The sequence below is a fragment of the Nelumbo nucifera genome, chromosome 8 (genome assembly GCF_055504915.1).
Source record: "Nelumbo nucifera cultivar China Antique chromosome 8, China Antique-T2T, whole genome shotgun sequence".
In the NCBI taxonomy this organism is placed as follows: Eukaryota; Viridiplantae; Streptophyta; class Magnoliopsida; order Proteales; family Nelumbonaceae; genus Nelumbo; species Nelumbo nucifera.
In genome coordinates, this window is record NC_142656.1 from 21,546,595 (window position 1) to 21,560,037 (window position 13,443).

Sequence of the window (13,443 nt, forward strand, 5' to 3'; positions counted from 1 at the left end):
ATAAACTCTTAATTATATGATCAACATGTTATTTGCTCAAAAAAGCCATATAGCTTAAAAGTGTTTTTACTCTGTACCAGATGTTCAAGTCCTACAAAATATTCTTCTATCCATTGCTGATTTTCTTCTTCTAGCTTCCCTTCTCAATTTGGCGCTTTGGTTCAATTGTAATTTTAGCATGGCAAACAGCAAGAAAACAAGGATTATCTAGGACTATCTTTGGCTGGTATTGACAGACTAAACTCGTATTTTCTCTTTCAATTTAATACCTCTATTGAAAAAAAAAATCTAGGTACTCTAGCTTTGGTTTAAAGTTTAAACACTAGTTTGGAGAATTGGGTGTCAACTGCATGCCAAACATGGAAATTTCATTCACTTACAAGAGTCTGTGCACCATTTCTTTTTGGAATCCTCCATATTAGAGGTGCAAATCGGGTTCCCAATTTGAAGAATTTAAAGAACATTGAGCTTGTCTCAGACTCAGGCCATCCAAAATTTAACAAATCCTCAACCCAACCCAACTTGAATCCCTAATCCAAATGGACTATTCATTAATGACAATCTCTTTTACTGAGTTTCAATAGGCTTTCTCTGTTGATTTGACATTTGTTTCACGCCAACAGAGAGCTAAAGTTACACAACTATAGAAATATGAAAGGCCAGTAAGTAAGAATTTCTTTGCAGGATTTAAGTTGTAATTTGGTTGTTTCTGTTATTTATTGGATATATATCCTAAATAATACCAATAAATCATTGGTATGGAAATGGAATGATTAATTTATCAATGGTTTGGACTCTGTTTTCTTTGAATAACTACTGTATTACTTTTCATTGAATTTCTGTACTGTCAAATCATGGTATTGGAAGTTGGTGGGCTAAAGTTGTTTTGCATTTCTATTAATTGTCAACATAGGAGGATTCACCAACTTTGATATGCTTGTCTTTTTGTGGAGACCTTGCACTAAAGAATCACAATAACTGAATTGTCATGCAACTTTAATCCTTGGATAAACTTTCCTCTTATAAAGTTTATAGAGGCCTCAAGTTACGAAGGATATATACAAGAGGAACACATTAATGTTGCAAATTGCCCCATTGCCGGTATTATTTTCTTAGACCAGAATCAACCTTTATGTCATTCAGATCAGTACTCACTAGAATAATCATTAAACTAAGGCCCATTCATTTTTCGGGAAATAGGAGGGGAGAAAGTTGGTCAGTAGGAAAGTGATTTTTATTGATCAACTTTCTTGTATTCTTCTTTTGTGGATCTCATGGTTAAATTATTTTTTCTGGGTATCATTTATCTAGTAAGTGATATCTATTTCCTATGTAGGTAAATAAAATTCTAATCTGGGAAAAAGTTTATAAAACATATTGGGATTTGGGACAAGTTCCACTATTAGTTTTTTATAGATAAAAAAGTCATTGTATAGCTTATTTGAGAATCAAAAAGAACATGGGTAAGTGATCATTTACTGGGCAAGTGGCTTCTTGAGAAACAAATGGAGCCTAAGGGTAAAATACTATACTGTACTTTGGGGGGAGTGGTAATTGTCCCCTTAAACTTTCATTCGTGACAAAGACCAACCCCCCCCCCCCCCCCCCCCCCCCCCCCCCCCCCCCCCCCCCCCCAAGCTTTCAGATTCCAACTAAGACCCCTTTTGTTAGCATTTTGCCAACTAAGACCCCATATAAACCAAATAAACGAGAGAATAGATCATTTCAAGGGATTTTGATTCTTATTCCAACTACAAACCAAACAGACCCTACAATATATATTGGGGTATGCTTGGAAGTTAGAACATAGAAACACCACAAAACAGTATTAAGTTTTTGCTGTCATGTGAAAATCAAATATATCCCAGGGTGCTCATGAAAAACTAAAACCTAAACAAAACCAATAATTCGAACCAGTATGGTTAGTTTCAATTAACCTATTAAAAATTGCAGTTAATTGAACTGACCGATTGATTACATTGAGTTCGTTGCTGACTTGCAGATACCAAGTCTACCATGCATTGCCATATAGGCTAGAGAAAGAAGAGAATTATACAAGGCTTTTCTGTATTTTGACAAGAAAGGAAACGAGATAGTATTTAATTTTTGCTGGAGTAGACTGGAGAATAATTTTTGCTGGTTTGCCTACTAGCTCTGGAGGTTGAATCTTGGATCGTTGCTCAAGAAAAGTAGATGACTAATTGGATGCTTCTGGGATTTGTATCACCCACTTAGTGAAGTTTGGAATATATGGTCCTTAGTCCTTACACTTGATCAAATTTCTAGGTGTTATACCAATCATACCAGTAGTGAATAGAAATTATCTATTCAAGCTAAGACTTGATTGAGAAGGACCATTGTATTTTTATGTTTGAATCAAGATGACTCGATGGAATACTTGACAAAATAGACCGAAAGGTGAGAACATTTAAACCGTGTTCTGATTGGAGCATAAAAAGAAAATCAGGATGGAAAAGGATCCCCAAATCTGCTTCTTAAGCACTCTGTTTTTCGGCTCCAAAAAATGAGTCACGTGGAATCCAGAGTACCTGTTCTTTTGCTGCACTTTTAAACCTTTTGGCCGTATTGACCATGTATCAGCAGTCGATACATAAGATACATTGTCTGGGAGAAATTTTTTAACCTCCTTTCAGCCATTGAGTCCTTAGCCACCCCTTGCTTAGCTAACCCATCAGCCATTGAGTTAGCAATTCTCTTTACCCAGCTGTATTGCACCTCAAAGTCCTTACACAGTCAATTAAATTCTGATATGTCCTTTCAGCCACCTAATCACCACCTTTGAATCCCCCTCAATCACTAAGCGTCTAATGCTTAATTCTCTTGTTCTTCAATTGGCCCAGAGAACATGGCAGTAATATACCCCTCCTCATTCCTGAAAACACCCCCTATCTCAGAGGGCCCTGGATTCCTGAAAACCTCCTTGAGGCTTTTAACCAATATGAAAACCTTCTCTTTGTTTTAACCTGACCCTTGAATATTCCCTATCAAAGGATTCCCACCATGGTTTTTAAAAATGAATCGGTCAAGGGTCTGGTTACCAGTTCGAACGGTCCAACCGTTCAACCCGAACGGCCGGCCCGTTTTAACAAAAAAATTTAAAAAATTGGAAAACAGTCAAAACCGTTCGAACGATTAACCGGCCGGTTCAATGGTTTGCTGACCAAAATCAATGGTTTTAGGGGAAAAAACAATTTTGGGCGAAAACGGAACCGGTCAGGTGATCGGTACCCTTTTTCTGGTCCAACCATCCAAGTCCGGTCCGGTTTAAAAACTATGATTCCCACTGTTAATTTTGACAGAGCAAGAAAAATATCAAAAACACTCTTACGAGAATTGGGACCTGCTCCTCACAGAGGGCACCTCACATCGATCTCACAGTCACATCCTACCCTATATTGAAAACATCTCCCATGAATAATAAATACAAGTACAGGAGATGTTGGACATAATGTGAGATCATTGTGAGACGCACTCTGTAAGAAGCAGATCCGAACTCCTATTACGGGATTTTAGATGTTTGAATATGATACCAAAGCCCATCCTTGTATGATGCTATTCATGGTGAGATATTCTCAATACAGGGTGGGATGTGATGCAAGGTCAGTGTCAGGAGCGCTCTGTGAGGAACAAATCCCGGTTCAACCCAATAAATGATATACTTCATGGGTGAACCACCTGGCTGTTGACATGGCCAAGTTATTAGAGATCAAAATCATTCATATTGAGCTCCTCTAATAAAATCATATAATATTAAATACTATATTATATTTTTATATCTAAAATTTTAAAGATATTAGGCACAAGGCTGGACAATTATCACCCTAATTTCTTCTATTTTATTGTTTTTCCAAATTAATACTTGCCACACGTTTGGTTCAAAACATCGATACACACCGATAATGCCAGATAGTGTGTATCAGTCACGCAGGGCTTTGAAAAAAATAACAAGTCAAAAAAATAAATCATAGGATTGATCTTAGGCCGGACTACTCCCTGAAATTGGTTAAAACCAAAAGGCCTCGTATTTGAGCTATCGGGGGCTTGTTTGTATCAAAATTTTGAACCTTGCTTAGGGCTATTATCCACTCAAGTTCCAGCACTTAGGCTTCATTTAGCATTCCTTATTTTAAGGACTAATCTCCGTTTTGCTGTTAAAATGCCCCTATGAACACTGAGTTTTTAACTGCAAGAAGGAAATAAGTGCTTAAAATAAGGAATGCCAAATGCAGCCTTAAAATTTCTAATGTTTCATTTTCAAGCAAAATATGCAAGTCTTTTCTTAAACCACCTTATATTTTCAAATCCCTTCTTGATGATGACCCTGACTTTGTATTATACTGGCAACAATTACCTTTGTTCAAATCAAATATTATGAAATTTCAATAATACCACAGCAGAAAAATACCCACTGTCAACAGTGGTCACTGGTCAAGGTTCAGGTATTGTTGTTTCCCTCATTTTGATTTTTGAGTATTCTAACCTTTCCTCCTATTGATGATAAAATAAACAAAGATGAAATCAAAATCAATGGAAAGAAAAAAAAAGTTGAGAAAAATGATAAATATAACCTTAGCCCGCTTTTGATGTTCTTGCAACAGGTGGGAGGTAAACCGAGTTAAGGTCCCCAGGATAAGGAGTCCACAAACCTAAGCCCCCCCTGCTTTCTTTCAACCCACTACTATTCCCCTTAAATTCATCCAGGGATTTTACCCACTCTACAACAGATGAATGCTCCCGGGTATGTGGATGCAACACAAACAACGAATTGTACTCACAATTGGGAAACATATAGATATTGAACGAACTCCCTAACCTGTACACAACATAACCAAAGCTCAGCTGGTCTCTTGGTGTGAAGAGGTTGACCTCGTTGAACCACAGGCAGCTAAACAAGTTGTTGATAGCAGTATGCTCCCGTATTATAATGGCTCCCTCAGGCACATCTGCATTGTATCAGTTGTTACCATTAACATGAAATACAAAGAAAAACACCACAAATACAAGCTTTTGTCTGAGCTAATATTTCCTCTTTTCTTCTTTTTGGGGTTGTCTCTGTGTCTCTGTATGACTGTACATATGTGTCTTTTTCTTTTTTTCTTTTCTTGTCTTTTCTTTTTTTTTTTAATTTTACTGAAATCCAGTTGAAAACAGAATTAGATAGCAAGCCACAACCAACAGATAGACTTTATATGTCATGCTCCTCCAACCATGAAATGATGTATGGAATTGTCATAAACCAATGGAAACAATTCGTTTTGGACTAGAATCTCCCTTATAGAAGCCACTTTTTAATGTGTCCAACTACCAATCTCTTAATTAAACAACATTCTTGGCTGCAATAATGACGACGCAGGTTTTATATCCTGTCTTATAGAAGAAATAGAAAAAGGAATTGCAGTAAAGAAACATAATCTGTTTGGGAGTTGCTTTTTTCTTACCACTGACTGTCCTTTTCTTTGGGCTCCATGGTTCCATTCCCTCATAGCGGTATATTTTCATGTGGAGATCAATAAGAGGACGGGCATAACGCTTCCTCCGTTTGATAGCATCAGCCTCCTCATATATACTGCGATGGTGTTTGTGGCGAGCAATAGCAAATGTGTGCTTTCCACGCCATAGATATCTGCAAATTACAAGATAATTAATGATTTTTACAAGATAAATTAATGATTTTAATATGTCATTCTCCCAATAGCTTTTCAGAATGAGTGGTGCACACCCTTATCCTGAAGACCTCCTTAAGCCAAAAATCAATCTGGTGAAATGTTGCTACCAAAAACCATAGCAGTCAATGAATTCTCTGAAAATATTGTGGCAGAAAAGCTCAAGATCAACGGTAACACTGAAGAAAGTTCCCAATCATAAAGTTTTTCCCTTACTTGATACCCCATATTAATTACTTCTATGGTCTCACCTCAAGAAATGCATTAAATTTATTTTGTATACAGAAAACAGGAGCAAAAGTGGAACTTGACCAATAAGACTCAAAATAAAGAAACATCTACACCCAAATCAGTAGGACCCACCTTTCTAGCATAAGCAAAGGATCAACTATTAGCTCCATTTTTCCATCAATCCAGATACTGTATTGTGCTTGAGGAAACAGCCGATGGGTTAAAATCTTAGGAACTTTCCCATTTCTTCGGGGCTCATCATAAGGTGGATGGTGTAGTAGCACAAGGCGCCAAATACCAACCCACTTCCCCCCCTGATGATCCTCTCTCATTGTGACATTTTTCTTGATGAAGTTGAAAGACTTCTCATCAACAACCATAAGAAAGCAGAATAGATTTTGAGATCGATGGCTTATATTTGAAGGCTGGTGTGGCGTATCATATCCATCAAAAATACCTGATGCAACAACAAACCTACACTTCTTGACATATTCAACATCTACAGGCTCCATCTCTGCACCTCCATTGCGCATAAAGCCACAGTGCACCTGAAGGTCAGAACACAAGATCAACAAACTAAACAAATCCAAGTTAATGCAAAAATCATGATCAGAGAAGCTTGTTATTTGATTTATATTTTATACAGAAACAATGACAAGTCTAAGATCAATTAGGGTCCATCCTCAATGAATGATGACCAAGAAATAATGAATCAAAAGACCAGACAACTCACTCAATGGACCACCCCTTGGATGGAACTACTAGTTGGTTGAAAAGTGTTTATGTCTTCATGATCAAATTTTGCCCTGATTTTTTAACAAACACCATACCTAGAAGGCCAAACTGATGCCCATAAAGTATCAAAGTTGTTCCAAAATTGATGATAGCTTCATCCACTTGTTCCAGAAATAGTCAAACCAAACTCTAGAACTGAGTTCTAACCTTTTCAAAGAGATTGGAAGCCATAACTTCAAGTAATGTTACAGTATAGCTTTTCATTGTGTTGTGAACTTTTTCCGGTCAGTAAATAAATAAATGAGAGAACATAATTTGTAAAGCATATCCAACATTTGAGAATTTCTTGTACCTGGAGCTTTGGGACTGTTCTAACACAATCTATACTGTTATTGATAAAAAACATAGTATATATTATTAAATGTTATTAGTTCAATTTACCATCACTCAGGTATGGAGTTGCTTTTCAACGCATTCAAGAACAAGGTAAGAGATTCTTGCAAATGATCCTATAACACCAATACCATTACCAAGAATTCTAGGGGGGGGGGGGAGCTTGGGTCAACTGACAACTGACCAAATGTGTGAGGCATGAATCATGACAATTAGTGTCAAAGAAGCAGAATGATATCTTTGCACTGATATCCCTCAAACCATAAATTTATTTTTCAATCATAATTGGAAACTGTGGTACAAGAGTTAAAACTCAATTTAACAAACATTTGTCCCAACTATATGGGGTAAGTTACATGAATCCTGCTTTGTCATTCCACTCTGTTAGGTGCTATATCCATTGTTAAATTATGGATCCCACAGATCACTTGTTGCTACTTAAACGCATGTCCATTTTAGCCTGCCCTTTGTGATACTAGACTCTTCAACTTGCAACAAGTTACCTCTTACTGGTGCTATAGATGATTTTCTTTGCACATGACCATACCATCTTACCCTGCAACTTCATTTTATTACCTATCAGGGATACTCCTATATTCCCATGAATTGCTTATTTATGATCCATCTTTACTAGTTTTCCTATTCATCAAATCTCAGCATTCACATCTCTTCTATGCGAATTTTATGGACATGTTGTTTCTTGATTGTCCAACACTTGCCCCATATGATATAACATTGCCGGCCTAACATAGCCATTTTATGAACTTTTCTTAAAACATGAAAGCTAAGAATAAGAACTTTCTTTTTCTAGTGGTAACAGTATTAGGGTTTCTCTTCCCACAGAAGTCTAATCAAGGTAAATTCTGTAAGTAACACATTCATCCATAGTGTTTGAGAGAGAAAGAGAGAGCCTGGACTACTTCATGTCTCTGCTTAGATCCAGGTGGCATGCCTCGGGCGTTTTTTCATCACACCAAGAGGCAAGATAATGTGGAGGAGCACCAAGCTGCAAAATCCCAAGTTCTGAGATATGTTGCTATTTCCATAGATGGCCAAGTTAGCAATGGATTTTTTTTATGCAAGGAAAGGTTATATAAATGAGGATAAACACAATAAAGAGGAGGGTCTCTCCACAATAAATCTTCCCAAAACTTCAGCCTGTTGCCGCATTGGAGGCCATATCTAATATGTCGAGAAAAAGTGACTAAGACGGTCATGGTTGCTTTCCAAGGACTCCTATAGGTGAGATTCATAGAAGTTCCAGAATCCTACCCATGAGAACACAAGACATGCATGCTTTTAATTACCAAATGCTACAAAGAATTGTTCTCAATGGGAAACCTCCATAAACATTTTTCCCAACAAAGAAGTATTTCTATCCCTTAGTCGTCAAATCCCCAAACCCCCTTTTTCCTTACTATTTATTACTTTATTCCAATTCAACAGGTGATGATCCTTCTTGTCATTCCCCAGGTCCCAAAAGAAGTCCCTAATGATTTTTTCAATTTTATTTATCACTTTGGTTGGGGCTCTAAACACTAAAAAGAAATACACTGGAAGATTAGATAAAGTAAAATTGATGAGTCAACCTACCTCACATGGAGATGTAATTTTTCTTCTAAATCACCAGTTTTTTTTAAATTTTTCAATTATCTCTTCCCAAAAGACTAGCCTTGACTCTCTCTCCACAATATCTAGAATTCCTTTCACAACTATGAAATCTTGAGAACCTCTAAACTCTCCCATAATGATGGTTTCATCTGCAAGTTGCAAACGAGAAGCCACCTTATATTTTCTAACCACTCTCAGCCCCCTGTCAAATGTCATTAAGCATTCTTGATAAATTGTTAGCAAATCATATGAATATCAAACGCATGAAGAAAATTTATAAGCTAACAAAGCAAAGCTTTTGCATCAAGAGATTAGCTTACCTTCATGGTCGAGTTCAGCTTAAAACTTTGTTCTCTCTGTGACCAGCTTTGATGCCCTCCAAATAGTGGGAATGACAGAGAATCATTATTTACAGACTCATCCTCTAAAATATAGGACAAATGTTGGACAATTTTGTCAGATGTTCTTTCCTTTGGGATAACTATTGCATCAGGATCATCCTGAAGGGGAACTGGACAACCTGAAATTAACACACAGAACATTAGATGACTATAATTTTACAGAAAAAATCTCAGTAGCAAAGAAATGCATATAATCTTACGGTGTTGTGGTTTTGGTAGAAACCCCATTGTGTCCAACATCATAAATACCTTACTTTCTTTGTTACAAATAGCTGTAAAACAAAACCAAACAAAAAAAATTTGCAAGACCATGTCAGCCTACTGAGCCCAGGAAAACAACATTCATATAAATCACTGTCACTAATATCATTTAGGAAGTCCGGAACTCCAGTATGAATGACCAAATAAGACCTACCTGACGTCAATGCTTGATTGCATGTTGCTTCATATTGAATAGAACTGGACACCTAGTGACCAAATTGGTTTCTTATTAAATATTTTTTATCATAGGTAAGTCGACCTAAAAAGCCTGTGTAATGGGACTGTAGGGACATAGATTACATCTTACAGCTGACAAAATACAATAAACATAGCTAACAAAACGGCCCTTCATTTGGTCTCACAAGCCTAGTGCCTGCCCATGATAACTTTGTCATTCCTACCTCCCTTCCCTACCAAAGAATCAGCTAACTCACCAGATCATTAGAGTGGAGATAAAATAGCATTTAAAGGACAGTTTCATATTGTTGGTACACACATACTGGATGGTTTAAATAGGGCCATCCCTATATTAAAGTAGGCCTAGAAATTTTTAGGAATAAATTATTTCAAAAAGTAGGCCAAGAAAATCAAGATTTTTTTTTTAATTTTTTTGATCAATAACAGAATATCAAGCTTTTAGACCAAGGACCATAGGTTAGAAATCTCCTAAAGGAATAACCAATGCAATTATAGAATCATAGCAATGACAAGTTTGATGCAGAATCATAGCAAAGGGGAGAGAGAGAGAGGGAGAAAGAGAGAGAGAGAGAGAGAGAGAGAGAGAAGGGGGGACATCTATGGGAAAATAAGTATTAGCAATGCTAAATCCAAATCTGGGCATGATAAATAGAGTTCTATGGATGATAACTAAAACCTCTAAGAAAAGGGTCGAGCTCATTTATGGATCTTCAAGCAAATGATCTCAATCTTGATATCAGGAATTACAAAGCTTGGAAAAACAAGATTGATGTCAAGAATTCTATAGAGTTCCTTAAAATACAACTATGGATATAGTAGCAGCTGTAGTTAGAGCACAAACGCCAAGAAGAATGAAACAACATGGCAAAGATGCCTAACATGGAGAAAAAATACATAACTCTACTTGGTCACTGCTCATTGTTAAAACTACAGCTCATGCTGCTGGAGAGGTGGATGGTTATTGAAGACTAATGAACTTTGTTGCCTATATCATGGGTTGTTACAATTTACAATTGACTTTTGTACAGACTTTGTTGCCTATTGCTTTCCCATGTTTATTAGTTTATTAAAGACTAACAAATTTTGTTGCCCATATCAATATCATTTTGCCTTATTTTTGTATGTCTTGAAAAGCAACTAGAATTCCTGATATTGATATTGTTTTTTCCATGTAGCTTTTACTTTTATCATGTTCAAAGACTGAACTTCATTTCTCCAATGCCAAGAATTTATACAAAAGTAAATTGTAACAAGCATAACTGTAAACATACATATACAAAATTTCAAATAATTGGCATGAATAACTTAATTCACATTACCTGAAAAAAAAGTTATAGAAGATTGGCAAGACCATATGTGAAATAACAATACTGTAAGGATGAGAAGCATCCACAATATGCCAATGACAAGCACTAAGCGTACGAAACCCCTCTTCCAAACAACCTTCATTGCATAATCTTGTGACATCCCCTCAGGAGAACAAAAACTACCTTCAACATATACATTCAGAAGCCAGAAAAGAGTTAGCTTATGTATTGACCCATTACAGCATAAGAAAGCCAGTACGGACCCCAAAACCTATGAAAAGACATTCTTACCTTTAGTCTTCCGACTTTGATTGCTCCGGTCTCCTCTGCGGTTTACCCGTAAAGAGACAGAACGTTGGACTTCGTTATCCATAATTATATCTTTGATTGAACTTCAATGTTCATAATTACTTCTTTAGATATATCATATTTTCCAGCAGAACTGAATTCAACAATCAAAATGAAAAGCATTCAATAGAAACATATTAGGTAATTGAATCTATAAGCAGAAAATGAACAAAAGAAAATAATGAGAGTAGATACAATGTATAAAATTGTATAAAATTCATATTAAGCTATGATGTGGGGCTACACTTCTAGGGAAAAGCACATTTAATGCTGCTTCTGCAAGTCTATAACAAGTAAACAAAATGAAACTGAAGAGAAAAACACATTTAATCCTGTTTCTGTAAGCCTATAACAAGTAAACAAAAAGAATCTGAAGAGAAAAACACATTTAATGCTGTTTGGCAGCATGCTCCAGCATAAGCAACAAGTGCCAAAGTCAACAGCTGGCTGGGTCATAATCCATTGGAGAAGGAAAAACTGGAATTACTCTTAATCCATTGTAAATTTGTATATACAATACTCAAGTTAGCAAATCATGTCTGCATTTTCAATGTCTCTTAGGAGTGGAATGTATATTTTGTTCTGATTGTACACCACATACAAGGCCAGAGGAGATATTAGATGTTCTGATTGTGTATCATTAGATTTGAAGCCTTTTATGTTCTGAATCTTGTTTTCTCAAATCGTAAAATTCATTAGAGAATGAGGGAAAGGGTGGCAAACAATGATATCATTTTTGAGAAAACAAACAGCGATTTCATTGTTGTAAAGATTTTATGATCCCAGATCAAATCACATTAATCTAGGTTCTATAGTCTAGATGGAATTAGGTTCTAAAGTTTCAGTTGAAATGATTGTGAGAAAAAAATGGGTCTTGTGAGCCAGGAACCTGCTTTAGTAACTTAAATTAGGGAGATGCAATTCGGCAGGGTCCACCCATTGAGCTAATTTTATCTCTTGCCTCCGAAATTACTACCGTAAAAACCACGGTTGTTCAAAAGTTTCTTGTAAGTTGACGGTTGCCATTGGAGATTTAAGATTACTCTCTGTCTCTGATGTGTTCTCAAACTTAAATCTCTGCTCACTATTTTCTCTTATCACTTATTTAAATTCTAAAATGAATGAAGAATAAAAAGGACGAAACACAAACCACTTGCAAATCAGCACAAATTTCAATTGTAAAAAAGACATCTTTGCTTCATTCATCAAAACCACTTTTTTCTAAACACTTATTTCTCACAAATGAAATAACCCGTTTACAACAGAATCCAACATACACATGGAAAAAGAGGAAAGAGGAAATCCTAAACACAGATAGGATACCAATCGACAAACCAAGACTCTCAAACTCTCAATCAAAAATCAACTCCATTATTTCCTTCACACGACAATGACGCTTCTGAATGCTTCATTCTTCAACTAGAACCAAAAGAAACAAACAAGAAAACAAAGGCAACTTGGAGTCTTGCTTTGAAATGAATAATTTATTAAGTTTTTGTTTTAAAGAATTAATTAAATTGAATCTGAAACAGACAGAACCAAGAAACTGGATTACCTCTTTTGTTGATCTGAAAGGGAGATCGACGCTAATAGCGCTTTGTTCCACCGAGAAATAATGAGAACTGCCAAATAATAAATCTGAGAGGTATTACTTCAATGGAGACTTGGAGCAGAAGAAGATTCGTCGGTGGTGTTAAAAGATCGCTTCAATGGCGACTTGGAGAGGAAGAGGAATTTAAGGCGTTGAACCTTGCTTCAATAGCTGAGAGGAGAAGTTGAAGCCTCATCAACAGAGGCGACTAATGGAGATTTGGAAGGGATAAGGGCTGTCGGTGGTGCTGAAGGTTGCTTCAATGGCGACTTTGGGGATTGGAGCTGAATAAGAAAACTGAAAGCGTTACAGGATTGCAGCGAGTAGCGAATCGACCCGCTACTTAGATGGGTGGGTCTGGGCGTGCTTCAAATGATTCGGGTCGACGAACCCGGATGTCGTGAAACTCCACGCACATAGCATCCAGAAACATATTAAGAATATCTTCCGTACAGTATGTTAAATCATGAGGGATGTTCCTCATGTGCGGCTGAAATTGTTTTTTGAGAATGTGTGGAATGATTTTGTTCACAGGGAATCCCGTTGCCCCTTACTCAGATGTAGCCTCATAAATGATCATGATTGAATATTGACGGGACCCAATGTGAAAATGAAATATGATCCATTTATGGTTCAACTCATTTTAAGATATTTTATAAGGTTTTAAGGTAAAGGTGGAGGCA

The 13,443-nt window shown here is 36.5% G+C and overlaps 1 protein-coding gene across 3 annotated transcripts; it reads right to left on the reverse strand.

The window, feature by feature from the left end:
* Window positions 1-4,373: 4,373 nt before the first annotated feature.
* On the reverse strand, window positions 4,374-13,076 carry LOC104610732 (Sept9 (DUF616)). 3 transcript variants are annotated; one of them, XM_088893532.1, is made up of 9 exons: window positions 12,725-12,860; window positions 12,493-12,588; window positions 11,113-11,263; window positions 10,834-11,004; window positions 9,256-9,327; window positions 8,975-9,174; window positions 6,048-6,463; window positions 5,460-5,644; window positions 4,374-4,964 (listed from the first exon to the last, which is right to left on the reverse strand). In XM_088893532.1, exons 3-9 carry the CDS (start codon window positions 11,192-11,194, stop codon window positions 4,591-4,593), a joined length of 1,500 nt encoding a protein of 499 aa, XP_088749658.1. In that variant the 5' UTR covers window positions 11,195-11,263; window positions 12,493-12,588; window positions 12,725-12,860; the 3' UTR covers window positions 4,374-4,590. The 3 variants fall into 3 exon arrangements, with proteins under 3 accessions (XP_088749658.1, XP_010275791.1, XP_010275790.1); XM_010277489.3 differs by lacking the exon at window positions 12,493-12,588 and having other exon boundaries at window positions 10,834-11,000; window positions 12,725-13,076; XM_010277488.3 differs by lacking the exon at window positions 12,493-12,588 and having other exon boundaries at window positions 12,725-13,076.
* Between the last annotated feature and the right edge of the window lie 367 nt (window positions 13,077-13,443).